At 37.3% G+C, this 27,537-nt stretch overlaps 2 protein-coding genes across 6 annotated transcripts in view; one reads left to right on the top strand and one right to left on the bottom strand.

The window, feature by feature from the left end:
• The window catches only part of fli1 (Fli-1 proto-oncogene, ETS transcription factor), a 55,718-nt gene extending 38,488 nt beyond the window's left edge, over window positions 1-17,230 (top strand). For all 4 annotated transcript variants that reach the window (XM_017709089.2, XM_037540275.1, XM_017709093.2 and 1 more), the window contains 4 exons: window positions 13,330-13,389; window positions 14,128-14,190; window positions 14,296-14,343; window positions 14,707-17,230. In XM_017709089.2, the coding sequence (XP_017564578.1) occupies window positions 13,330-13,389; window positions 14,128-14,190; window positions 14,296-14,343; window positions 14,707-15,236 (701 nt within the window). In that variant the 3' untranslated portion in view covers window positions 15,237-17,230. The remainder of the gene's footprint in view (window positions 1-13,329; window positions 13,390-14,127; window positions 14,191-14,295; window positions 14,344-14,706) is intronic.
• A 4,552-nt stretch (window positions 17,231-21,782) lies between these two features.
• On the bottom strand, window positions 21,783-26,345 carry LOC108434139 (ATP-sensitive inward rectifier potassium channel 1-like). Of its 2 annotated transcripts, XM_017709074.1 has the most exons (3): window positions 26,206-26,345; window positions 24,177-24,223; window positions 21,783-23,912 (listed from the first exon to the last, which is right to left on the bottom strand). In XM_017709074.1, the coding sequence occupies exon 3, from the start codon at window positions 23,887-23,889 to the stop codon at window positions 22,786-22,788; it is 1,104 nt and encodes a 367-aa protein (XP_017564563.1). In that variant the 5' UTR covers window positions 23,890-23,912; window positions 24,177-24,223; window positions 26,206-26,345; the 3' UTR covers window positions 21,783-22,785. The 2 variants fall into 2 exon arrangements, with proteins under 2 accessions (XP_017564563.1, XP_017564564.1); XM_017709075.1 differs by lacking the exon at window positions 24,177-24,223.
• Between the last annotated feature and the right edge of the window lie 1,192 nt (window positions 26,346-27,537).

Here is a 27,537-nt window from a genome sequence, read left to right as displayed (position 1 = left end):
AGCTTACAGTCAAAATGCATGCTTTAACACAATCTGCGATCTGTTTAATCTCTAAACTGTATGTATGAGCTTGATTACTGCAGACAACAAAAAGACAAGAACAGAAAACGTACTTTCTCAAAACACACTTATAGTAGAAGCAAATGGCCAGTTGTTGAAATACTTTCCCATTGTGTTGTCTCAAATGAAGGAGTTCTTTTCTAAATTCAATCCGAAATGAAGAAAACCTCATATCTCCAAAATGGTAGCTTTACAGGAGAATGAAAAAACCTACTTTACTTTTAATGCAAGTCAATGGAACCAGATTTTTTTCCAAGTCATTTTGCATCATTTCTTCTGGTCCATTCATCATGAAATTTACCCACAATGTAAAAAGCAACACGTATTTTCAAATAATGTCAAAAAGTGAAAAATGATGAAAAAAATATAATGCAAGGTTTTCTTCCTTTCAGCAATCTGCTATATTTATATGTATATATATATATATATATATATATATATATATAGTCATACTTAACATTGATGATGAAAGCATTTTTTGTCAGCAATAGCTCTAAGCAAATTGCTTATCTAGCCCCATTAGTTCCAAACACACAAAGCACATTACCTTGTCAAAATCTACTAATGTTAAAGGAGAACTCGCGCCGGGTGATCAAGGTGATCTGTTTAGCGCTCTTTCCCTCTCTCTATCTCTGGGTGAGCGCATGATGGCTCAGACATGGTGTTCGCTCGGCAGGTGCTGTCTTTGTTCAGCGTAAATAAAGAAGCGTGGCCGTTGAGTCGTCCATTCAGCGTCCACCTGAAAGTGGAGGGCCTTTCAGAGTGTAGCAAATTAGCAAGACAAAAGCCACGTGCCTCGTAGCCCGGAGCCAGCACAGAGAGAAAGAGAGACAGAGGAGAGAGAGAGAGAGAGAGAGAGAGAGAGAGAGAGAGAGAGAGAAAGAGAGACAGAGGAGAGAGAGAGAGAGAGAGAGAGAGAGAGAGAGAGAGAGAGAGAGAGAGAGAGGCAGAAACAGAGTAGAGAGACAGGTGCCGTAGATCACAATACAAAGAGAAAGAGAGAATATACTTGAAGTGAATGGTTTGAATTTGTGTGGATTTGAATGTTAAAAAGTCCACAGCACAATAACAGTGTGGGCTGTATTGCCTAGCTTAGTGAGCTGTTGGTTGCTTTCAAGTGTCTGTATTGGTCAATGTTGGTTTTAGAATGTGAGTGTTGGGTGAAAAGCCTAGGATCACTTACAGCTCAGTTGGTGGAAGATCATTTTAGTTTTCTGGAATATTTGAGGGACGCAAGCTCGGTATGTGTTTGAAAATCCAGATGATAACATTTTGTTTTGGAATTGTTTGTAATTAATGTGGTGCTGTTTTCAAATAGAGTGTAATATTTGTTTTTTCCTATAATAATAGCTTCTCAACTGAAATCATATTACAATACCTCCTCGTCTGCTTGTAAGTAAATGCAGTATGAATTGAAACCTTACTCTCCATAGTATTCATCTACTTGTTTTAGTGAGCTAAATTTTACAAAAAATAATAGTAATAATAAGTATTAAGCAAAATGTATCAAAAGGCATCTCAATGTGAATATCTCTGTTGTCAGAACAAAACCTTGTATCTCCAGAACGTTAACTTTACAAGAGAGGGAAAAATACAGCTTTACTTTTAACGTAAGTCAATGGAACCAGACGTTTTTCCAGGTCATTTTGGGTCACTTCTTTTGGTCCATTCATCATGAAATTTCCCACAATGTAAAGGGACAACAAGTACTTTCAAATGATGTCAAAACCTGAAAAGTGATAAAAAAATAGAGATATAAGGTTTAGCTCCAAAAGTAAGACAGGTGGGTTCAAGCCATTTGCAAGTAATGTAATAGCTTCATCAAGTCAGTGAGCTGAAGCAACATAAATTCAAGATGAATTCATGCTAAGAAATGTGGTCAATGTTGGTTTTAGATTGTGAGTGTGGGGTGAAAAACAATGTTTTAGTTACATTCACTGTATTACATGGATTTTTGTCATTGTTTTGGAGGAAATCAGACTTGCAGTTAATTAGTTGATGTTTTTTGGCTCCTGAGAGCATCACAGCAAATAGTTTTATGATAATCTACACATTAAAGTGGTATCCAAAATACTAGTTGTCTGGATGATCTGTTTGTCCATATCTGCAGTGATCTTTGTATTTAATAATCTATGATCAATTAATATTCGTACTTCTTTTATTTTTGGGAGGATATTTGATTTTTAGTGGTCTGTCATGAATATTTGCCAGTCGTTTTTCACTTGGACTAGCCAATGGCACGGTTCTTTTTGCTTAGTTGCGGTCATTTAATGCTAGTAGCTTAGCAACAGTGTTCTAGCTAATGCTAAAGCTAAAAGGATGTTATCTACCTCGTGTTTTATTTAAAATGTTACCATTATGTTGTTTGCATGGATGGACTTGCTGATGACCCTCCAGTAATTACTTATGAAGTCACACTGGCCTCTATTAATTGATTATCATTTATATTTGCTGTACATACTGTGCTTATTGCTGTCCAGTCTATTGCTCTGGTCTCTAGCATCCACCTGGCGGCCCTGAGGGAGAGGCGGCTTAGGAAACGCGCGCGTGTGTGTGTGTGTGTGTGTGTGTGTGTGTGTGTGTGTGTGTGTGTGTGTGTTTTGATCAAAGGTCTTAGGTTTTTGTTTGTAATGTAGTGTTGATGTTTTTCATGTCAGTGTATTTTAGTTTTTGTTCTTTTTGGTGTTTTATTGTGTTTTGTGGTGTTATGGATATTGGAGTCTTTGGTGTGTGTGATAGGTCTTTGATGCTTTGGATGGATGAGTTTAGTGTTTTTGAGAGGAGTCTGATGTTTTTGATGTGAGTCATGGATGAGTGGTGCTGTATCTGATATGAGAGAACTTTGGTGTTTTTGAGAGGAGTCTGATGTTTTTGATGTGAGTCATGGATGAGTGGTGCTGTATCTGATGTGAGAGTACTTTGGTGTTTTTGAGAGGAGTCTGATGTTTTTGATATGAGTCATGGATGAGTGGTGCTGTATCTGATGTGAGAGCACTTTGGTGTTTTTGAGAGGAGTCAGATGTTTTTGATGTGTGTCATGGATGAGTGGTGCTGTATCTGATGTGAGAGTTCTTTGGGTTTTTTGAGAGGAGTCTGATGTTTTTCATGTGAGTCATGGATGAGTGGTGCTGTATCTGATGTGAGAGTACTTTGGGTTTTTTGAGAGGAGTCTGATGTTTTTGATGTGAGTCATGGATGAGTCGTGCTGTATCTGATATGAGAGAACTTTGGTGTTTTTAAGAGGAGTCTGATGTTTTTGATGTGAGTCATGGATGAGTGGTGCTGTATCTGATGTGAGAGTACTTTGGTGTTTTTGAGAGGAGTCTGATGTTTTTGATATGAGTCATGGATGAGTGGTGCTGTATCTGATGTGAGAGCACTTTGGTGTTTTTGAGAGGAGTCAGATGTTTTTGATGTGTGTCATGGATGAGTGGTGCTGTATCTGATGTGAGAGTTCTTTGGGTTTTTTGAGAGGAGTCTGATGTTTTTGATGTGAGTCATGGATGAGTGGTGCTGTATCTGATGTGAGAGTACTTTGGGTTTTTTGAGAGAAGTCTGATGTTTTTGATGTCATGGATGAGTGGTGCTGTATCTGATATGAGAGAACTTTGGTGTTTTTGAGAGGAGTCTGATGTTTTTGATGTGAGTCATGGATGAGTCGTGCTGTATCTGATGTGAGAGTACTTTTGGTGTTTTTGAGAGGAGTCTGATGTTTTTGATGTCATGGATGAGTGGTGCTGTATCTGATGTGAGAGTACTTTGGTGTTTTTGAGAGGAGTCTGATGTTTTTGATGTGAGTCATGGATGAGTGGTGCTGTATCTGATGTGAGAGTACTTTGGTGTTTTTGAGAGGAGTCTGAAGTTTTTGTTGTGTGTCATGGATGAGTGGTGCTGTATCTGATGTGAGAGTACTTTGGTGTTTTTGAGAGGAGTCTGATGTTTTTGTTGTGTGTCATGGATGAGTGGTGCTGTATCTGATGTGAGAGTACTTTGTTGTTTTTGAGAGGAGTCTGATGTTTTTGATGTGCGTCATGGATGAGTGGTGCTGTATCTGATGTGAGAGTACTTTGTTGTTTTTGAGAGGAGTCTGATGTTTTTGATGTGTGTCATGTATGAGTGGTGCTGTATCTGATGTGAGAGTACTTTGGTGTTTTTGAGAGGAGTCTGATGTTTTTGATGTCATGGATGAGTGGTGCTGTATCTGATGTGAGAGTACTTTGGTGTTTTTGAGAGGAGTCTGATGTTTTTGATGTGAGTCATGGATGAGTGGTGCTGTATCTGATGTGAGAGTACTTTGGTGTTTTTGAGAGGAGTCTGATGTTTTTGATGTGAGTCATGGATGAGTGGTGCTGTATCTGATGTGAGAGTACTTTGGTGTTTTTGAGAGGAGTCTGATGTTTTTGATGTGAGTCATGGATGAGTGGTGCTGTATCTGATGTGAGAGTACTTTGGTGTTTTTGAGAGGAGTCTGATGTTTTTGATGTTTGTCATGGATGAGTGATGCTGTATCTGATGTGAGAGTACTTTGGGTTTTTGAGAGGAGTCTGATGTTTTTGATGTGTATCATGGATGAGTGGTGCTGTATCTGATGTGAGAGTACTTTGTTGTTTTTCAGAGGAGTCTGATGTTTTTGATGTGTGTCATGGATGAGTGGTGCTGTATCTGTTGTGAGAGTACTTTGTTGTTTTTCAGAGGAGTCTGATGTTTTGATGTGTGTCATGGATGAGTGGTGCTGTATCTGATGTAAGAGTATTTTGGTGTTTTTGAGAGAAGTCTGATGTTTTTGATGTGTATCATGGATGAGTGGTGCTGTATCTGATGCAAGAGTATTTTGGTTTTTTTGAGAGAAGTCTGATGTTTTTGATGTGTATCATGGATGAGTCATGATGTATCTGATGTGAGTGTACTTTTGTGGTTTTGAAGGACCTTTGATGTTTTTGAATGAGGGATTCTGTGGGTATTCATAGTTTTTGACAGAGGAGTTTTCATTTTTGTTTTTGTTATTTTTGATCTTTTAAAATGGAAATGGTTTTACTGTGGTGTTGTTGCTATTCTTGATGTTTTTGATTAAGGAGTCACGTGTTGTTGATGAACAATTCTTTGCTGTTTTTCAATTTGTGGTGTTTATGTGATGCGTAAGGAAATGTTTATGTTTTTGATCTAAGAAACTTTGATGTTTTTGATGTATGGCTCTTTTGTAGTCTTGTTGATATAGGAGTTTTTGTGGTTTTTGGTGTTAGATGATTTTGATGATTTTGATGTAGGTATCTTTAACTATTCTGGCATAGCAGTCTTATTGTTTTTGGTGTTTTCATGTAGGAGTCTTTGTTTTTGATGCAATAGTCTTTGGTGTTTTTGATGTGTTTTTTTTTTGTAGTGGTCTGTGGTGGTTTTTGTGTTGTAATGTAGGAGATGTTTTTAGTGTTTTGATGTAGGAGTCTTTGATTTTTTTTGATGTAGGAGTCTTTAATGTTTTTGATGTAGGAGTCGTTGGTGTTTTTAGTGTTTTGATGGAGGAGTCTTTGATTTTTTTTGATGTAGGAGTCTTTAATGTTTTTGATGTAGGAGTCGTTGGTGTTTTTAGTGTTTTGGTGGAGGAGTCTTTGGCGTTTTTAGTGTTTTGATGTAGGAGTTGTTGGTGTTTTTAGTGTTTCAATGCAGGAGTCTTTGGAGTTTTTAGTGTTTTTATGCAGGAATCTTTGGTGTTTTTGCTGTAGTGGTCTGTGGTGTTTTTCATGTTTTGATGTAGGAGTTATTGATGTTTTGATGTAGGAGTCTTTAATGTTTTTGATGCAGTAGTCTTTGGTGTTTCTAATGTTTTTGATGCAGGAATCTTTGGAGTTTTTAGTGTTTCAATGCAGGACTCTTTGGTCTTTTTGATGTCGGAGTCTTCAATGTTTTAATGCAGGCATCGTTGATGTAGGAGTCTTTGGTGTTTTGATATTTTTGATGCAGGAGTCTTTGGTGTTTTTGATGCAGGGATCTTTGGTGCTTTTGGTGTTTTGATGTGGAATTCTTTGGTGTTTTGATGTTTTTGATGCAGTAGTCTTTGGTGTTTTTTGATGCAGGAGTCTTTGGTGTTTTTTGCTGTACTGGTCTTTGGTGTTTTTAATGTTTTGATGCAGGTGTCTGGTGTTTTTAGTGTTTTGATGCAGAAGTCTTTGGTGTTTTTAATGTTTTTGATAAAGACGTCTTTGGTGTTTTAATGTAAGGGTATTTGGGTGTCTTTGGTCTTTTGATGTAGCAGTCTGTAATGTTTTTGATGCAGGAGTCTGGTGTTTTTGCTGTAGTGGTCTTTGGTGTTTATATATAGGAGTCTTTGGTATTTTGGATGTTTCTGATAAAGAGTTCTTCTGTGTTTTTGTTGTAGAGGTCTTTGGAGTTTTGATGTAGTAGTCCCAGTGAGCAATTAGGGGTTAGGTGTCTTGCTCAAGGACACCTCAATCATGGACTGTTGGCACTGGGGATCGAACCAGCAACCTTCCGGTCACAGGGCCAGTTCTCTAACCTCTAGCCTTTAATATTTTTGAATTAGGTGTATTTGGTGTTTTCATGTAGGAATCTTTGGTGTTTTTGATGTTTTTGATGAAGAGGTCTTTGATGTTTTGATGTAGGAGTCTTTGGTGTTTATGATGAAGAGGTCTTTGGTGTTTTGATGTAGGAGTCTTTCATGTTTTTGGTGTTTATGATGAAGAGGTCTTTGGTGTTTTGATGTAGGAGTCTTTGGTGTTTTTGGTGTTATGATGTTTTTGATATTGGGGTCTTTGGTGTTTTCATGTAGGAGTCTTTGGTGTATTTTAGATGTTTTTGATATAGGAGTCTTTGGTGTTTTTGGTGTTCTGATGTTGAAGTTTTTGATGTAGGAGTCTTTGGTGGCTTTGAGTGTTTAGAGTTTTTGATCTAGGGATCTTTGGTCTTTATTTGATTTTTATATAGCATTATAACTTTAGAACAATTTTCATTACTTCTGCACATATAATGGCCTGTGGAAATATATGTAGATCTTCACCATAGCCTGAAGTCAGATGACAAGTCCTATATGTTAAATGTTTGTGATCTTGAATACTTGATTGCTGTTTACATTTTTTTGTTTGTTTGTTTATTTTTTGAGTTTTTTGCATGATTCCTTATGATTAAGGCACCTCAGACTTTCCTGAAAGATGTCACATTGGAATATAAATACACAGTGACATATAACAAAGAATATGCTTGATGCGTTTGTGTTGGGTCTGTGTTAATCTCTTGAAACTGTAGTCTACTCCAGGCCTGTAATAACACTGATAGCCCTCAGGTCCTGAGAGCAATGCTATCTTGGTAGGACCAGAAGAGAATATGTCCAGATAAGTGTCTGAGTCAAAGCAGGATATCTGACCCATGATGAGAGCTCTCAGCCCCTCATTAAAGCCACTAATACAAGGAACACTGGAGTTTAGATAATGGCAAAAGGCCGTATTATCTTTGTACTGTACCTGTCCATCTGTTTGCTAGTTATAATGCACATGCATCCAAAAATGTGAGCTTTGTAAATGCAAATGTATGTGCTGTTTAAATTAAATTTAAAGGACTCCTGAACACCAGAGGTTATAAAAAGATCTGTTGATGAACAAATCTTGGATTTTGAAAGTGTTTTCAGTATTGGCATCTGTGTTTATATATTTGGGACGTTAGATCCGCTGATCCGCTGTGGCGACCCCTAAAGGGAGCAGCCGAAAGAAGTAGAAAAAAGTCAGTGGTTAATTAATACATGAGCTCAGAAGTCAGCCATAATGGCCTATAATACTTGGAATAGAGCTAAAGAATATATAATAGATGTTAATCATTGTCACTGTAACATTTTAGGCAATACAGATATTAAAGTTGCTGCAACAAGATGTTTTGTTTGATTCAAGATTCAAGGGTTTTTTTCTAATATGCACAGCAGAAACAGGCAGTTACACTGCACAATGAAATTCTTACTTTCCTGTTCCTCCATTCACCAAATATAATCTTAGAATAAAAAATAGAAAATAGAAAAAAAGAAAATAACACTAAAAACAATAGCAAAATAATAGTAAAAAATACAGTTATATATGCAAAGTTGAAAGAAAACTAGTTACATGTTGCTGAATGAGATATATTTTAATATTGCAATCAAAATATGTATCAATAAGGTGTTTTCTGTTGTGTTTTTGAAACTCTCAGCATTATCTGCTCCATTATTTGATAAACCATGCTGCTTTGATCAGTTGCATGACATAAATGTTATGCATGGGCCATTAAATGGCCAAAGCATCAGAACTTTTGGAGTGCAACAAAGCAGAGCTTACACAGCCATTTCAGCAGGTTCAGTATGAAAATTGTGTCTCGGTGGACTCGCTAAATAGCTGGTTTGTGTTAATTTGCTCTTAATTCAGCATTCCTTTGATATAGCATATTGTAGAGTTTAGGTTCGAATGCATGTTGTCCATCTTGCTATGATGATATTTTGTGTTCTAGTTTTCCAGTTAAAGCTACAGGGTTGGTTTTCCCAGACAGGGATTAACCCCTTAAAACCCCAGACTTATTACATACTAAGACCTATTATTTAATAACTACAGGGACTTGCAAATGCAAACTGGTTGAGCTACTTTTAGGTTATAGACGTGTGTAATAAAACTTTGGGCCTGCCAAAGAGCCTTGTCCATTTAAGCTGCCAAGCCTATTCCTGGTTTACAAAGCACACTGAATGGAGATTCTGCACCAAAAAGAATATGTAGTCCAAGATGAGGCTTAATTCCTGTCTGGGATGCTGATCCATAGTCATAAAGCTTTTCAGCTGGCCCCCAAATGGTTTCTGTAGACATAAGTGAAGGTGAGAGACCATAAAAGTCCTCAAAATGAGTCAGTTTTTAAGCACTGTGTGTATGTAGTAAACAATATTGTAAAACTACTGGGATCATATAGGTTGATACCAATGAATTCATATTTGAAATTGACAATTTTACACTGTATTTGCAGCAAAGCACAGCTATTAATGTAATTTAATCCCATAGAATCTTAAGTGTATTACATACTAAAGCTTATTATTCAGTAACTACAGATTCTTCATTGTAAAATTGACTGTGCTATTCTTAGAAGTCATAGAAGTGTGCGATTAAACCAAATAAACCTGGGCATTTATCATCTTGAGGAAATAAATAGAACTCAATCCCCTCATATAAACTCAGCTCAGAAGATGTTGGTGATTCAGACCAAACGTTATGGACTAACTTTAGCTTTGCTGGGCACTACTGGTCAAATTACACACTTTGCTGATTTCCAAACTGAAGTACATGTAAAGATATCTGCACATTTTAATGCCCAATTAGTGTTTATTTGCTGAATTTAACAAATAAAAATATAACCTAAAATGTGGCCTGTGCAAAATGAATGGCACATTGCATATTTTAGCTTTTTAACCAATATGTTTAACTGTACCTGTGTTTATGAAAAGTATGGACAGTTACATTAGAAAAAAGATGTGCATGAAGCCATACAAATATCAGAGATATATCCTAATTATAGATGGCAGCCTTTCTTATCATAAAAACCTAACAGTGAGATTATGAGGGTGCCGTTCTTTCCAGACTGTTTAGGAGTAGCTCTGGTCTAGACGGCTGGGTGAGTTGGACAGTTGTTTTGACTAGTTGAGCTGCAGCCCAGTCTCTGAGGAACCACCACACCCAGCACAACACAGCCGAGATGAGGGGAGGGGAGGTCTTTGAGCTGGATAGAAAGTAGGAAAAGCACAGTGCTTTGAGTCATTTTGAGCTCTGCATCCATATTTGAGCCTTGTGAACTCTTGTGAACCCTCTACAGCGTCTTGAAAGTCCCTCAGAAGTGAAGAGTTATTGCTTTTGTTTTTGCCGTAAGACTTAAATCTAAGCAATTACATATGTATTTACATAATTATGCAATAATCACACTGGTGTTTGTCATGAACTCTAGTTCAGAAGGTTTGAGTCTGCCCTGCTGACTGTGTTCGGTTTGTTTTGATGACAAAATTGAGCAGAAATGTAAATGACGCTTTGCAAAAGTAGGACTTTATACACATTGATTAAAGTCAAATAATAATAAAATGTTGTTCTTCTCACAAACACATAAGACCGATTGAAGGTTTCGAGCCCAAGCAGGAGTCTTCTGTTTGTTTCAGTTCAGAAGTATTATGAAAATATACTTTTATTAGGATTGAAGCTACTTCCAATAATCCAAAGTAAAAAGAATGGACATATTGGCCTCGCAGTGATTCAGAACTTCAGCTGTGGTTCTCTGAATCCATGTGCCTCACTTTTTTACCCTGCCCACCACTCCTAAAAGTCCACAGCCCACATGCAAAATATGCTTCTTGTTGGACCTGGAATTTGCTGCCATTCGAGTTTTGGAGGGACAACATTAGCAACAGGGGCCTCTCCACTCTCCAGTGTTTGAGCTTGGGGAGTTGAGAGTTAGGCAGCCATGGCTGGCTTTTCCCCCGTTATGGCTTAAGCTTATGGTTCTTCCAGCTCCTTGGGCCTATCATACAGTAGTAAGGTCCACCATCATTGTTTTCTTTTCAAATTCCGACGTTGTGTTTCGTCTGCTCGCTCTCCTCCGTTTTCCCCTTTCTCTCTCTCTCTCTCTCTCTCTCTCTCTCTCTCTCTCTTTCTTTCCCTCTGTGGATTGTGCCTTTCTCCTTCTCCTGGAAGGAGGTAGGCTGATGTGTGTTTTTTCATGGCGGAGGGGGTGAAAAAAGCGAGGGAAAAAAAGGGCCAGGAAAACAAAGAGAGGTTGTGTGCAGGCTCAGCAGGCAGGAAACGTAACTCTCTCAGGACTCTCCCTCCCTCCATCTCTCTCTCTATTTCTCTCTCTTTTTCTCTTTTTCTTTTCCCCCCTTGCACCAAGTCTTGTTCCAGATCACTCTAGAGAGAAAAAAGAAAGAAAGATGGAGACGTTCAGGCCCTGAGTAAGAGAAACCTTGAGAAGCTCTCGAATCAAAGTTATTGTTGAAAATTAGTAATATAGGAATTATGGACTTGCTACCATAACAAAATGCTTTATCCTTCTTATTTGAGAAGGATTAGAATTTATTCAAAGCAATGTACGACGTTGGTGTAAAGAAAACTCAGCAGAGCTAAAACTAATTTTTTGAATTGCATCACAATTTAGTGCAATTGGTATAAAACAAAGCAATGGGTTTATCTTCTAATTTGAGCACTGCCCTCATAGACCAATCAAGCACTGGATGAAACATTGTCTGGCTTTCTTCATGTTCCGAAAGCCTTCTACAGCTAGGTCGCCCACCCTTAGATACCACAGCATTGTTCTCAGTGAGAAATGTTGGCTCAGGATGTATTGTGATTTTGAAACAAGTGGGCTGTTTTTTCAACTCATTCCAAACCAAATGTTTGCTTTTGTTCACAGTAGTGAGTGTTGTAGGTCCACCCAACACAGGATTTGAAGGATGACCACCAGAAGGTGGCAATGTTAGCTCATTTTTACCAATACAGCGCTTGTGAGATTGCTGCTGTAGATGTTGGTTAGCATAAGTCTAAGAGTCATTCTCTCGTACAAATATGGACAATGATCTGGTCAGATGTTTTTCAAAGGGTAGTTTTCATTAGCACAAAGTTAGTTGGTTAAAATTAATAATCGCAAGCAACAAAATATGGAACTCCTTCAACTAGTAATTCTTGCAGCACATGGAATTCCTAATGTAATTCATTTGAACTATTCTACACTGTAAGAATGGCTTTTCAGGTCAACCTAAAATAAATACTTGATATGACAACAAATAAAATGATATTAGCACCTGAATACTTTGAATGAACAGTTGTTTCAAGCAAAGTATTTGTTTGAACTGAATCGCATTCGTTCAATTGTTTGACGTAGTTTATTGTCCAACCAAGACTTTCAATGTGTATTACATTTGCATTTGTAAGTAGAAAAGGAGATATTTCATGCTAATGTCAATTCTACGAAAAACTTTTTGTATGATATTAAAACAAAAAGAAAATCAGAAGTATAGACTCAATTAAATATAAATGTTACTTATTAAGTAAATGTATAATTATTACATCTTAAACAATGTAATTACTTTGTAATTGCCATGTAATTACATTATAATTATATTATACAAATTGAATAGATAATAAAATAAGACCTCTAGATTTCTAACAGTTAATGATTATTTGCTTCATTAGGCAATGTTGAAGATATGATCCACATACATACTTGATTTTCAGAGTCTCTGGTCTTGATTCTATTCAAAGTTGTGAAAGCCGGTTAAATGTCTAGAGCATTTGCTTTGGTTCCATTATCTCTGTATTTTTATATTTTTTATTATTAATGATGCCTACTATGTGACTTAGTTAACTCAATGCTGTAAGCAATCAGTGGCTTCATCGTTAAAGCCAAAAGGGCGACTGTATAGTCTGAGGAATGGGGATAATGATTAGCTGTGATAGTTGGCTAATTTCCGTGTGGGACAGAAGGATCAGCATTATGCTGCGAGGCACAATGAGACCGTTTTAGAAGCACATATGAGAACATTGTGTCTGCCCAGAACATGCATGGGAAACATAAAAGTGTCTCCTTGGTTTCCTGCCCTTTCTATCCAATGCTTTTCTAGGGCATATCTTACAGAAAATAGAGCTCTAACGTTTAGTGTCGCTGATGCAATGTTAAAAACGGAATTTTCAGTGTCTGGCAGACACAGATTGTAAAATGATTTACGGCTTGAAAAACCTGAATGGAAATGTTTCATTGTGGGTTTTCAGTGTGTATGTGTGTGTCCAAAAGCTGGTCAGTCTGTTGCAACCTCCTTAACTGTAATTTATGGCAGTCAAGTTCAGCCTTAGTCCTGCTCTGAGACGATGCTGAAAGCCAGATAAAACCACACGACTCTGACCAGATATCCTCTCTCTCTCTCTCTCTCTCTCTCTGTCTGTCTGTCTGTCTCTCTCTCTTTCTGTCTCTTACGCTCTTTCTCATTCACTCTTCACACACACATACACACAGATCAGACCACCAGAGGGTGTCTCTTGACATTTCTCTCTTTCCAATACATGCTCATGTTTCCCTGAGTAGAAAAATAAATGCAAACTGAGCTTTTAGCTTGCCAGTAAGGATATAAAGATATAAACATGTCTAGTCTTGTCTAAACAGTGCTACATATTTGACAGGAATTCAATATTTCACAACATCACACTGTCAGATAGTCTAAGCTTTATTTGATAGCGATAACTGCAAAATATTGCTGGTAAATTGAGGAAAACATCTCTCTCTTCTCCTCAGATGCCTCGTATGATGCTGTACGGAGGACAGGCTGGTCGAACAACATGCACAGTGGCAAAGGTGAGCATGCCAAGTACTAAATTAACCATTTAAGCTGTATATCAAACCCAATGGTGGGCACAAACTGAGCTAGTGGTTCTGTTATAGCAGCTCAGGAACTTAAATTTGCTAACAGGTTCAAAGTTCCTCAATAAGTTCACTAGCTTCAGAGTAGTTGCAAGATATTACATAGTAATTACTAGATAATAACTACTAAACATCTTCAATTTAAATGAGATTAGCTTGCATTTTTATGTGTTTAGTAAAAAGAGATGATTAATCAACCATCTTTTTTTCCTCAGACTTTGCTTACTTATAAAAATGATGTACTGTCACTGTTACTGTCATCAACTTTGCAAGACTGACAGATGTGAGCTGTTCAGGCATGAAATAGGTTACCTCAGTAAAGAGGCTTATCATGTAGTTATTCATTTTAAGACTTACCCAGTAAGCACTGTAAGTATTCTGGTACTTCTTTATAACATATGGAAATTAGTTAGACTTGTGTGCAAGTTTTGTGAGTTATAAAAGTAGGTCCACATACAGAGCCTTGGAGTTTAAGGGGTTAACATTTACAAGTATTTGCTGTAGCAACTGATCCATAAGGCAGGGGGCAGCCTTCAGTTGTGAACTTTTGTGCTCCATTAAGCACTTAGTGGTGCAACCAGCTGCTGGCTCTGTTTTCTTTGGACCAGGACTGATGTGTGGAGGGACATCGACTTAATGTGTCTGCTAAGGGTTTCATTCGCTCTCTTTCAGGCTCCCCAACTGTAGTATCTCAAAATGTGTCTAAAGGCACTGAACAGGCCCGTCCTCAGCCAGGTAATACAGATCCCCCAACTTAACATCACTAGAAACATATGGAAATTGCTTCATACACATTAGCAAGAGTAAAACTGCAGCAATTCACACTGTTTTTTCCATCAGATCCCTATCAAATCCTAGGACCCACAAGCAGTCGGCTTGCCAACCCAGGTAAGAAGATACACTTGAATATACAAAAAATATATATATCAGTTATTAGATGCATCTCAGGAGCTTCAGGCTACAGTCCTGGAGGTCCATCCCAGATTTATGTCATCAGCTGATCAGCAAGCCCTCTGGTGATTACGGTTACAAAGGAAAATCACTTATCTCTGCAGAGCTGTTGCCCACCAGGACCTGAGTCTGACATCCCTGAGCTAGATCGCTGGAACGTTTTCTCAGTTTCAGACAGTGGAAAGCAAAATATAGCAAGGCATGCTAAAGACATTACAAGTAGTGAAGCAGCAAGGGTTGATGGATTGTTTAGCACTGCTCAGTTTCTCACTTTAACATTTTGTTAATGTGTGTGTCCAGGCTCAGGTCAGATCCAGCTGTGGCAGTTCCTGTTGGAGCTCCTGTCCGACAGTGCCAACGCAGGCTGCATCACATGGGAGGGCACCAATGGTGAGTTCAAAATGACTGACCCGGATGAGGTGGCCCGGCGCTGGGGCGAGCGCAAGAGCAAACCCAACATGAACTACGACAAGCTGAGCCGCGCACTGCGCTACTACTATGACAAAAACATCATGACCAAAGTGCACGGCAAGCGCTACGCCTACAAGTTCGACTTCCACGGCATCGCACAGGCCCTGCAGCCACACCCCACAGAGTCAACCATGTACAAGTACCCGTCCGACCTGGCCTACGTGCCTTCATACCACGCCCACCAGCAGAAGGTGAACTTCGTGTCTCCACACCCACCGTCCATGCCCGTCACCTCATCCAACTTTTTCGGCCCCACTACCCCCTACTGGAGCTCTCCGACGGGGGGGATTTACCCTAGTGCCAGCGTGCCCCGCCACCCAAACTCACACATGCCGTCCCACCTGGGCAGTTACTACTAAAGCCCTTGACCCCTTGCCTCACAACTCACACGCCAACTCCAAGCTGCACTCAGAAAGAAAGAACCAAAAGGGAAAAAGTACAAAAGGATGCTGGAAAAAAGGGAAGTTGCTTCTCTTCAGAGAAACTTGGCAAAAAATTGCAAAGTAATTGAAGAATGGAAAAAGAGAGAAAAAAAACTGGATGTTGTGTCGATCCACTTCAAAATGGAGTACTACTTATTCACAGGACAAGTGACTGCTTGGTTTGTGTTTGTTTGTCTGGAGCATTCTTGTTTTGACTTTTTTCACATGTTCTTGTGCCTTTCTATCCCTCAAAACAGCTTGGGCCAAAGCACCATCTACCTACCCAACATTGATCCTAAATGTTACCTGGAAATGACTTTTTACCTTGAATTTGACTGAAATGAATTAGTCACTGAAAGTTCATAGCTGTAAATTGCCATGTTCTGCAAATGTGAAATTTTCTGTATTTGGTCTCGTCCTCAACCATGCTGGCATCATAGCACAAAGATCGACATGAAACAGCACAATGAGCATCACTGAATGTTCTTTCTCTGCTACTTATGGTGATCTCAACATTCTGAAGACTTCAGGAAACCAGCCTGGCAGTTTGACGTCTTCTTTTGTTTGTCTATTCTTCCCATTCATGGACTGTTCAGAAATAGAGGATGAAATCCCACCATAGGACAGATCCCTGGCAAAAATCTGGTAACTGGAATGTGCTGCCATTCCCTTCTCACTTGTTCTCCAAGCTGGAATTGTCAATTATCCAAGAAAAGCACTGCAGGTTTTCCAGAGGGTTGGTGCCATAGTGTGTGCCAGGCTACACTCTCAAAAAGGTGTCCTGAAGGATTCTTTAGAGCAAAGCCATAGAAGAGCTACTTATGGTTCTCTTAAAGAACCTTTCAGCTAGTGCTTCATCACATTTGAAGACCAAATTTTTTTTCGTAAATGAGATGAATTTGAAGAACCTCCACATAATGTAAGTGTTCTATTAAAATGAAAGATTTTTTCCTAACTAGGAACCATTTAGAAAACTACTTTTAAGAGTGCAGCTTGTTCTAAACGTTTCCCTTTTTATGTCAATCACCGAGTCAGTATTAATATTGTTCTGCACTCAGCTGGCCAGCTTGCTGACCATCTCAGTGACTGCACTTCCCTGCCTCTTCAGTGTTGTACTTGCAAAATCCTCAAACGAATGTTTCCAATTGCTTGTCAATGTGTCAGTCACCAAAATCCCAAAAGGAACATTCCCTATAGGTCACTGCTGTTGTTACCAATTTGATTGGCTGTTAATAGTCTCAATCACCATAACATTCCTATAAGGGGACTGATGTTATTGCTGTTCATACATCATACTGAAATCTGCACCGATGCTGAAAGATGGCCAACTGCCGAAGGCTTGTGGTTGATCTTGTGGAAACCAATCAAACATCGTAAAAGGTTGTATAACAACACATTAAGCCAAACTAGCCAAGCGCTGATGTGAAAACTGTCTATTAGGCAGATGATAAAGTTTTAATCCACTTAGTGTTATTTTCATAAGCATTCCAAAGTGGTTTTCTGCTCAGCACTGTACCTCGCTGTTCTTTTTTAAAGCCTAGTTTTGTGTTTGTTCTTTTCTTATATGCCAGTGAAAACCAAAATCCACTTTAACTCATCTCACAACCGTCATTTCACTTCAAAAAGAATTGCTCATCACAGTACCTTTGTCTTCATGTCCTTACCTGAACCTACTTAGATCACTGAACAGTTGAATGTGGACATTATGCAAAAGTACCTCTTTAAAGATGAAAAAAAAGTTTTTTTTTTATTGAATTAAACAAGTTAAACACTTAAAACAGCAACACAAAAGGTTGATAACCAGAGAGATCCTCAGATTCGCGAACGCTGTGCGTTTGTCAGACCTATTTGCTATTATTTTTTAATCAACGGTCAACTAGGCATTAAAAGCATCTTACTGTATAAATTATGCAGAGTTATTTTCATATGTGACAGTATTGAAAGATCAAGAAAATTAATACGAGTTGAGCTCAAAATGCAAACTTTTTTAAAGCCGTTGCTGAAGGTAGTATGTACAGCATTAATGTTTTGTATCTGTACATTTGGGCAATAACTTTATGAATGTTTTTTTTGTTTTTCATTTCGTTTTGTTTTTAGTGTGCTGTGCCTCGCCACGGTGAGGTGAACGTATCTGATATGTGTGTTTTTTGTTTTCTTTTTGATTATACCACAAATGCCTTGTAGACAATCGTTCGTCTTTACAGACCACAATTGGCAAGTGCCATAAGATGTTCTAAAGTGCCAAAATAAGAGCGCTCCTCCTGCTAAAGGTCCAAAGGCCAAATCCTGATTCAAAAGGATTGGAGAACCATGAATAAACCATAAAGTGTCCCTTTTGCTCAACTCTCTTTAATATAGCATTAAAGCAAAATGCAAAGTAAAGAAAAAATCACCCCATCATCTCTTCAAAGCATCACTATGTAATGAAAGAATTGTGCTATTTCATATATGCAATGTATTTTGGATATTATATATATGAAAAATATATATATATAATTTTGCAATTAATCTTTTTGTTACTATTTGTTGTTCCTGCGATGTATTATTGCCTTTTATAAAAGGGCTTTGTAGATAAAATGTGATAAAAAAAAATAAATTGTTTTACATTACAAACTACTGAAACTCATTTCCTTGACATTTCAATAGTGTGCTACATCATTTGTCTGTCCAGATTGCATAATCGGTAACTTTTTATTTGATGGCTACATACACAGGGACTACATAACACATATATAAGCACTGAATAAGATGTTTCTGAAACAGTATTTGAGCATTTATAACCAGCTTATGCCAGTAGCTGCACAAAAACATAAGTTGTTCTGTGAAGTAACTGGCATTGCACTGCCATTAGGGACCTTAAGATAAAGTGATTGATGAGTGATTTTATTTATAACGCTGTTATGAAGCATCATTCCTAAGTACTTTATATCAGTTCTATTTCGACAAGAGAACAAAACCCTTCTGTCCAAACAATGTGTCATTTACTTCAGCTCGTGGTATCTTGCAATTACTGGTGTATGATGTTCATATGTACTCAGGTGTTGCTTTATAAATATGTTACTCCATGCTTATACATGTGTTATGATATCCTCATGTAGGTAGCCTTTAAATCAAGTATGACCAATTAATCTCATATGTGAAGTGGGTCAGTTTCCTCCATATTAGATTATAATATCTCAATTATCGTCATGAAGCTATCTATAAAAAAAAATGAAACATTTATATTTGTTATATAAATATGTATGATATTTATATTATGTAAGATAAGATAAGGCTTTATTGTCATTCGCATCACATGTGGTACATGAGGTGGAATGAAACATTGTACTCACGGTCCAGTTAACTCCCAAAGTAACAAATAAATAGAAGGTGCAAATAAAGGGGTGCAAATAACAGCAGCATGAACCACAGCAGCATGAGTACGAGGTAGAAGGTGTACATCTAAATGCTGGTATTGTATAAAGTGACGTGTAGGGATGATATAGTGGGGGTACTGATTCAGTACAGCAGCAGAGAGAATTAGTGGACATGAAGTGCCATTGCAGTGATTGTCTAATTCAGGGAAGAAGCTGTTCCTCAGTCTGGTTGTTTTACTCTTAATGCTCCACAACCTGGTACCTAAGGGAAGCGGGACAAAAAGTGTGTGTGCTGGATGAGTGGGGTCCTTCATGATGCCAGTGGCCCTTTTCCTGCATCTGGAGGTGTAAATGTCCATGGTGGTGGGAAGGCAGACTCCAACAGTCCTCTGTGCAACCTTCATCACCCTCTGCAGAGCTTTCCTTTCTTATCTTATAGAGTTTCAGCACTGAGGAAGCATTAAGTTTATTAACTTTGCTGATGTGAACTTAACATCACCTGATACTCTCAAACATAAAGACACCCAAACCATTTTTTGTACGATTCCTTTTGATTCTCCAAAGATCCCAGCAGTTCTTTAGAGAGCCTTTATGTACATGTGAGTGTGAAGTTATTGCAAGAACCTTCTAATAAAATGCCAAATAAAAAGTCAATTTAGCATACTACACATATACATCCTAACCAAGAACCATTTTAAGAGTGACCCTTTCAGTGGGTGGTTCTTTTGAGAACCATTATTATGAATGCAAAGTGTAAGTGTGAAGAACCTACACAGAACCGTCAGATTAGTAAGTATATAAATGCTATTAATAAAATAGATTAAATTGAGCAGCAATACGTATGAACATAACATGAATTAAGCTCCTTAAAAGCAAATGTACGCTGTTTCACTATATGAAATTTCCAGTAGTGCATATTGCATTGATCCAGAATTAGTCATGCATGAGGATATAGCATGTATAATGTACATTCATATTTGGTTATACTAATTTTTGTTAAGGTTAATGGATTTTAATGGCTGAAATGATGCCCATAACTCTTAAAATGTACAATTAAATTTGCAGACACATACTCAAATCAAGGTTCACACTCTGTTAATGCATACTTACATATGGATATACTTGCATTTTCATGATTAATAGATTTTACAGTCAAAATTATGCTCATTAACTCCTAAAAAAGACCTTAAAATTGCAAACACATACCTGAAACCACATTTCTAGTATAGGTAATGTGTATTTGCATTTGGATATGCTAGAAGTTTTATGTTTACTACATCCAAAACAGTGTTTATAATTGTAGGTAAGTATATCTGAACCATAACTGAAGTTTCTAGTCCAGTCAATGTCGATTTATGGTTTAAAATACTAGCCCTTTTTATAATAAGTACACTTTAAAGATAAAATGATGCTTAATAACCTTAATATCTAATCTACTTAATGTTTATTTGCGTTTGATACATAGGCATTTTACTGTCAGTAGATTTTAAGGTTAAAACTATGTTTATTAACCCCTAAAATGTGCTTAAAAATTGAAAACACACATAAGATCCAAAGTATCAGGATGTATGTGTGGACATATTAGCATTTTTTATTACTGTTTACAGATTTTCAGGTTAGAATGAGACATTGTAACCCCAAAAAGTGCACACAAATTTGCACACATGCATCTGAACCAAGGTTTCAAAGATAGAGTGGCAATTTTCGAGCCTATCTAATGTACATTTGGATATACTAGCATTTTTATGGTAAATAAATTAAAATAATCATGTAATACTCATTAACCTCTAAATATTGCTTACAATTCCAGACATATATCTTAGCCACGGATTCTTGTCAATGTATTTTCATATTTGGCTATAGAAGTGTTGTTATAGTAAACATGTTTTAAAGCTAAGTTTATTAGCTAACTAAAAAATGGCAGGTAGTTAAACTTCAGTCCTAATATTTTCCCCCCATCAGAAGCCTTTAACTGGATGAAAGCCACTGGTTTGTTAGTTGTAATTTTTCCCTAGCTAAAAAAGTTTTGTGCGCAGGCATGTGTCTCAAAAATATACAAATCTCTCCTCCCTCAGGAAAGCTGTGTGTGTGTGTGTGTGTGTGTGTGCCCGTGTGTGTATTTATGTGTGTGACAAACATGAGCAAATTCCCTTGTTTACTGGAAATGCCTCTGCCTCACTCTGTGTCTCGTATACTGAGTCAGAGGGCCGCCGTTTTAAACAAAAGCATTCCAAGGTGCACCACCCTTTCTTACGCACAAAATCAACCCCATTTCCTTTCCATAGACACCTTACAGAAAAAAAAACATCTATCTTTAGGCCTCGAATGTTATTTACAACCAAACTTGAAAGAAAGAGTCAAAGATAATGATCTTTGTGTTTGTTTGTTTCCACTCGGCCTGGTTGCACAAATATAAAATTGAAGGTTTTTCTTCTAATATTCAAAAAATGAAGTGAATTTAAGTCCTGACTAATCCAACCATCCAATGTGACGAATAAAAGACAAAGCATTTCTAAATCACCTTTTTTTAAAAAACACCTCAAATTACTCATAGAATAAGCTGCCATGGTGCATATTGAAGTTCATGAAGTTGATGCAATGGGGTAGCAATCTCACATGGGAGGCCACAGCTTTGCGTTGGCTTCCCTCTTGTGGTGAATATTGGACCTGTGAAACTAGAGAGCCTTTGGGAACAAAATAAAGTTTCATTAACATTTACCAGCATTAAAATAAACTCATGATTGTTAGTATCTATAAGAACTTATCATGTGTGAGCAACACAGTTGTTGTGTAGCACTTGGCAACAAAGAGACTGAGACAACTGGAGACAAAGAGAATTTATTTTCTTTTTCAGAACATTAGTTTACAATATAACTGAGAAGGAGCCTTATATAATCATCTGAATTGGGATAGATGTCTATGCATTACAGCATACACACACACAAACACATATATGTGTATACACACACACACACACACATATATATATATATATATATATATATATATATATATATATATATATATATATGTGTGTGTGTGTGTGTGTGTATACATATATATATATATATATATATATATATATATATATATATATATATATATATAAGAAAACAAAAAAGCAGGTACATGTTCATTGCCACTTTGACACTTTGCAATGCTAATTACACGTATATATCTGTCATGCACACACAAAAGTACACTTTTTGAAGCTAGAACACCCTTTTCTGTGTGTAACAAAGTCAATAAACCTGCTATACCTACTAAACTGACTAGATATCACTAAAAAACTAGGCTACAATATTAATATTTTTAACCCAGGGGAGCTACAGCCTGCAGATGATAACAAGCTGGCAGTGTTGTAGTATCAAAGTCTTGCTTTAAAACATCCTTGATAGTTGTGAACATTAGAGAAGTGTAGCTGTCTCAGTCTAATACAGTAAAGGAATATGAAAGTTACTGACTGTATATAGATTTCCCTTACCATGAATCTGTCCAGGGACAAGAAACGGTGATTTAAAGCTACAGATTCTCTAAGTTATTTCTTTGGTTGTATTTTTATGTCTATATTCAACAACAAACACAACACACTTGAAAAGCAAATACAGATGTTGGGAACAGATTATTGGGGAGGACAGTTCATTGCCTTCAAACATTGAAGAGAACATGTCCCCTTCATGCCCCCCCTTCATCATACACTCATGTTATACACAGCTATCTGTAGATGTGTTGCTTTCATATTGGTGTTCTGAAGGATAGCAATAGTGCAAGGATTTTAAGACTCCTGAAGGCATGAATGCTCATTTATGACAGCACTACAAGAAGGTGGTTGGCAATATCAGGCATTTTCTGACCATCTGGGGGCCCTAAGTGATACCTTACTTTCCCAGCTGCTCCATTCATATTATTTTGGATGCCAGAATAAATTACAATGACATTGTTATCATAGATGTTGACTAGGTCAAAAGGTGCTAAGCAAAGCATGAATTAACATTTTACATTTACATAAACAACTTGTATACACCATAAAAATGTAACTTTCTATTGAAACATTAAACTAAGCAGTTTTTTTTCCCATGCCCCACAGTTACAGAGCAAGTATGTTGGTTCCAATGATAAACATGAATGCATCACATGTTGGAAGCACCAGATTGGTCAGTTTTTTCCATCTCTTGAAACCCCTCATCATCAGTACTGGCACTTGTATCGTGAACGTTGCTTTCCCCGTGATAATAGTAGGCACAGGGTGCAGTATCTACATGAACCACTTTGGAGAAGTTGGAGAAGTCTACACAATACTTTCCATCTTTGTTGCGGGAGATGATGGGGAGGAACTGGTAACCCCACATGATCTCTCGAGGGATGTAAGAAGTCCTGACCTGGTAGGAGGAGCTAGTTGACTCAGCTGTGCCATCCAGAAACACCACCAGCTCAAACTCCTGGTGCTGCAGATTATCAACCGTCATGTGGAAGAATGGGCTTGTTTCATCAATGACATGGTAGAGGGTCAAAGGGCAGACAAAGAATAAGTTGTCCTTCCCAGAGTCCACCATAAATTCAATGCTAATCTGATCCATGATGATGGATTCACCTTCAGGTGTGACGGTCGTCCTAAGCAGCTTACCGTAGATCTGGCTCCCAATGGTCAAGCTTTTGCGCAAGTTGGCTACTCGTATTTGCAAGCAGAGCACGCCTTGTTTGGCGCAGATTACAGCCTTCTCACTGAAGCTGATGGTCTTGGCTCTTTTCTTGGGCCGGGCAACTTTAGTCATAACTACGGCACACCAGAAGCAGATTATTATTGTACCAAAGACACACTGAACTGTGAAGACAGTGATGGCACTAGGGCAGTATGGGGTGATGAGCCGAAAGCCGTAGCCAATGGACATCTGGGTCTCTATGGATTGGAGGAAAGCACCGGTCATGTCAAACATATTCACTACACAATAGCTCTGATTAGCAGGTGGGTTTTGCCAGGTTAAGTCGCCATTAGCAATGGCAACCCAATACCACAAAAGTCCAAAGATGAACCAGCTGAACACGAAAGAGGCCGATAAGTGAAGGGTGACATAACGCCAGCGCATCTCCATCAATGTGGTCCAGAAATCAAGAACAGAGATGAAGAGCTTGCTATACCTCACACTGACATATGCAATGTTGCAATGGCCATCTTTGGTCACCAGGCGGTTCTTCTGAATCCGGCGCTCAGCCAAGTATTTTCTGAGGAACTTCATTTTCAATGTGCAGTGAGCTCAAGCTGGAAATAGAAAGTACAAATATGCTGAAACTGTGCACAGAACTGGAGCAAATAATGGAAATTCTCAGAGTATTTTTTTTTAATTGTGCATCATTTTACATATTGCCTCTCAGTACAATCAACGCAACTCAACAACTTTAATTGCAAACAGGAGAACATACAATATGCATGCTAAATTCAAACTATCTGGATGATTCAGTGGATGATATTCAAACAAAGTCATTTGGAATAGTTTGATGATAGTGTGTTATTCTAGATAATTACCTTCTCAGATTTACAATGGTGGTGATAGGAACCAGAAGTCACAGTGTCTACAACACAAATATGGACATTTTGTTTACTATCCTAAATGTTCAAACATGTCTTCTGATTTGTATGCATTAAGATTAAGATTAAGTGACCCTTTCAACAACGGGGAAATTTCTCCTCCGCATTTAACCCATCCGTGCAAGACCCATCTGCAGCGCCCAGGGAACAGTTGGGGTGAGGTCCCCAGGTGCTGTGGATAGGGCTGCCCATATTATATATTAAGGTAAAACAGTGGCAAGTTTAAAGAAAGTTATCATTGGGTGTAAATGTATCATGTAAATGTATCTTAATAGTTGTAATCATTTCTATTGTGTAATTACACATATAACAAGATGAGGGTCATTATTTTGCAATGAACTGCTGCTTTTCCAACTCAAATTTACTGATTGTACCAAGAGGTGTGTGAGTGTAAATAGTGTACAACTAACATCAAAATAAGAGCACCAACTTTCCTAACATGTAGCTAGCGACAGTAGCATGTATGTGCTGTTACAAGGTAACCGAAGTTCTGGCTCTAAACCAGAACTACAATGGGATTTGCATAGCTACAGCAGACATCCATTTGCATGGAAAATATTTATCTTTATACTAGCACTATCTTCTTCTTCTTTGATTGTCTTCGACCTACAGTAGTCCAATTTCCACCAGCACCCTGCTGGTATCTTTATGCTAGCACTATGACATTACAGAATCCAGAACTCATTTGATTTGGGTACAATTAATTACAAGTAATATTTTACCTATTTTTTACATGTGTAAATTTTTTGTTAATAGAGTTTATGGAAAGGATAGAGTTACAGAATTTACAAGGTTAATTACTTTGTTTGGTAATTCTCTTCTTAACACTTTTCTCTGTTGAGTGTCTTACTCTACCTCTGCCGCTGTAGCACTGTGAATTATCTTATCTTATTTGATCAGATTATCATGTTACTACAGAGTAATGGTGTAATAGTTACATGTTTAAATAAATGAATAATTCTTGTATAGTTTTTGTGTAAGTACAGTAAAAACATAGACTGGTAAACCAGACATTGCAACACATAAATTACTTTTAAAGATATGCGTTTGCGGTTATAATCCATCTGTAACAGTGGGCATATCAGTAATGACATTGTTGTATTATTAATGTGTAACTACACAGAGATTTGAAGAATCTGCTGTTGCTATTGGAATTCATCTGTAACAGTGAATACACAAGGTTGCAGTTATGTATTTTTGTATGTATTGTTAATGTAATATAAAATGAGACTAGACATAACAAACTTTAAGAGAAAAAACTTATCCATATCCATATCCCCTTCCATTCCAATGTGGACCTTTGCTTGCAAACACAAATATTCTGTATGGAAACACTCAGCAAGATTCTTGGGCAACACCTATTACTTCCAGTACCAACCATTTTCACAATATTATTCAGACCTTTTTTTGTCATTCACAGTCAAGTTTCCATATCATGCAATCAAAAAGGGAATAAGAACTGATTCAATTAAAGACTATATATATATTAAAGTATATATATATATATATATATATATATATATATATATATATATATATATATATACTTTAAGTCCAAGCCAAAAAATTACATTAAAAATAAAATGATAAAACTTTTTAAGCTAAACATGATTGAATAGATTTCAAATGTAATATATTCCAGTACTGTGGATTTTTTACAAGAATAGTCTTATAAAAATTGCATTTTTTCTAGAAATTCTGCATTAATTAATACATATGCCATGTTTTCATGACATTTAAAGGAGGAGAGAACAAGACTTTAAACTTCCTCTGAAATGCTTTTAGTTAAGAGTGGCTCCTCCAGCCCAACAACAATGCAGGACCTGTAGTTATTTTGTAGTTTTATTTTACTGCTTTTTAGTAACATTTAGATAATGTAATTGTTGCCATATGGCAACACGATGCAACAGAGGGTCAAAAAACCTGAGTATTAGTATTAGTATCCCATGTTTACTTTAGATCCTACCTCATGGAGAAGATCCTCTGAAACTGTTGCAGATTGCAAAAATCAGCCAATAGTTTCTCTTCTTTCCATTCTTGAGCAGCAAAACTCAAAAGTAAATGTTTGTAGTCTCTCAATACTTTCTCACTTGTTTCCACTCTGTCTCTCTTTCTGTCTCACTCACTTTGAAAAAAAAAAGGGCTTTTGTTTGACAGCCTCGCCTGGACTCGGTGAGTCATTGTTTACCTGTACACAAATGTTGTTGTTTTCACAAGGGTGATAGAGAATGTACCTAGCAAGATCTTGGTTTCTGATTCAGTTTAGTGGTCCAGATGCACATTTCCATTTACTGGACACACAGTCCTCTTACTCTGCTTGTGGGACAGGATACTTCTTACAAATGAATTGAAAACTCTTGATCTGAGGTTTGGAGATCCCATTTTGGTTCACCTGCTAACGACACCAACCACAGCTAAAACCATAAATCATGTCGGTGCCAGTAAGACAACCACTTTGCATCATGTTTAGGTTTAACATTTAGATTTTTTTCCTTAGTGAAGTTCATATTTAGATTTATAGCTCTGAAGAAGCTCACTTTTATTTGTTTTACACTTATTTATTTGTTCCTACAAAACTCAGTTTTTTATTGGCTTATCATTACATATAATATTTTATTGTTTTTGTTATAAACAATTGCAGATATGGCAGCTGGCAAGAGAGATGAGGCCAAATGAAACACTGTTTTTCATGTTTCAGATTTTTTTTTTCTTATATATGGCCTACTAGAAGATCCCTCTTGTGCAAAGTCAAAAAAGCAAATAGTAGATATTTATTTCTACATACACAAATGTTGAGATGAAGTGTTTTATAAGTAATTTTTATCAGCAATCTTAACATTTGGACTCAATAGCCATGTTTACATGCAGCCTAAAAATCTGTTAATTATCCAACTTATAGCTCATTTAGAATAGAATACTGTATACACTTCCATTGGAATAGTGTAGTCTGATTGAAGCCATCTAGAATAAAATTTCTATCCCAACGAATGAGGTGGGTAATCCTGTAAATAATCTGTTAAATAGAAGAATAATATCCATGTAAATGCCTGTATCTGATTACATTCCCTATCAGAAAGTGTATGTATGTTCTGTATGTCTGTCACATCATTATAAAAGTTCATTATGTTCAACACAGTAGAGCAGAAACTGGTCTGCAGAGGAGATGAAGTTTATGCTCTGATCTTTGCAAAATGGCAGTGGGATGGACATCCAGCTTATGTGTCTCAGAACACGTCTTCCACTTGACCTTTTTTAACAAGAACATGGGAAGGACGTTTGCCTGAGACAGACATTTGAA

This window comes from Pygocentrus nattereri, chromosome 7, assembly GCF_015220715.1.
Source record: "Pygocentrus nattereri isolate fPygNat1 chromosome 7, fPygNat1.pri, whole genome shotgun sequence".
NCBI classification, from domain to species: Eukaryota; Metazoa; Chordata; class Actinopteri; order Characiformes; family Serrasalmidae; genus Pygocentrus; species Pygocentrus nattereri.
Note: the sequence above shows the minus strand (reverse complement) of the source record. Positions and strands in the feature narration are given on the sequence as shown.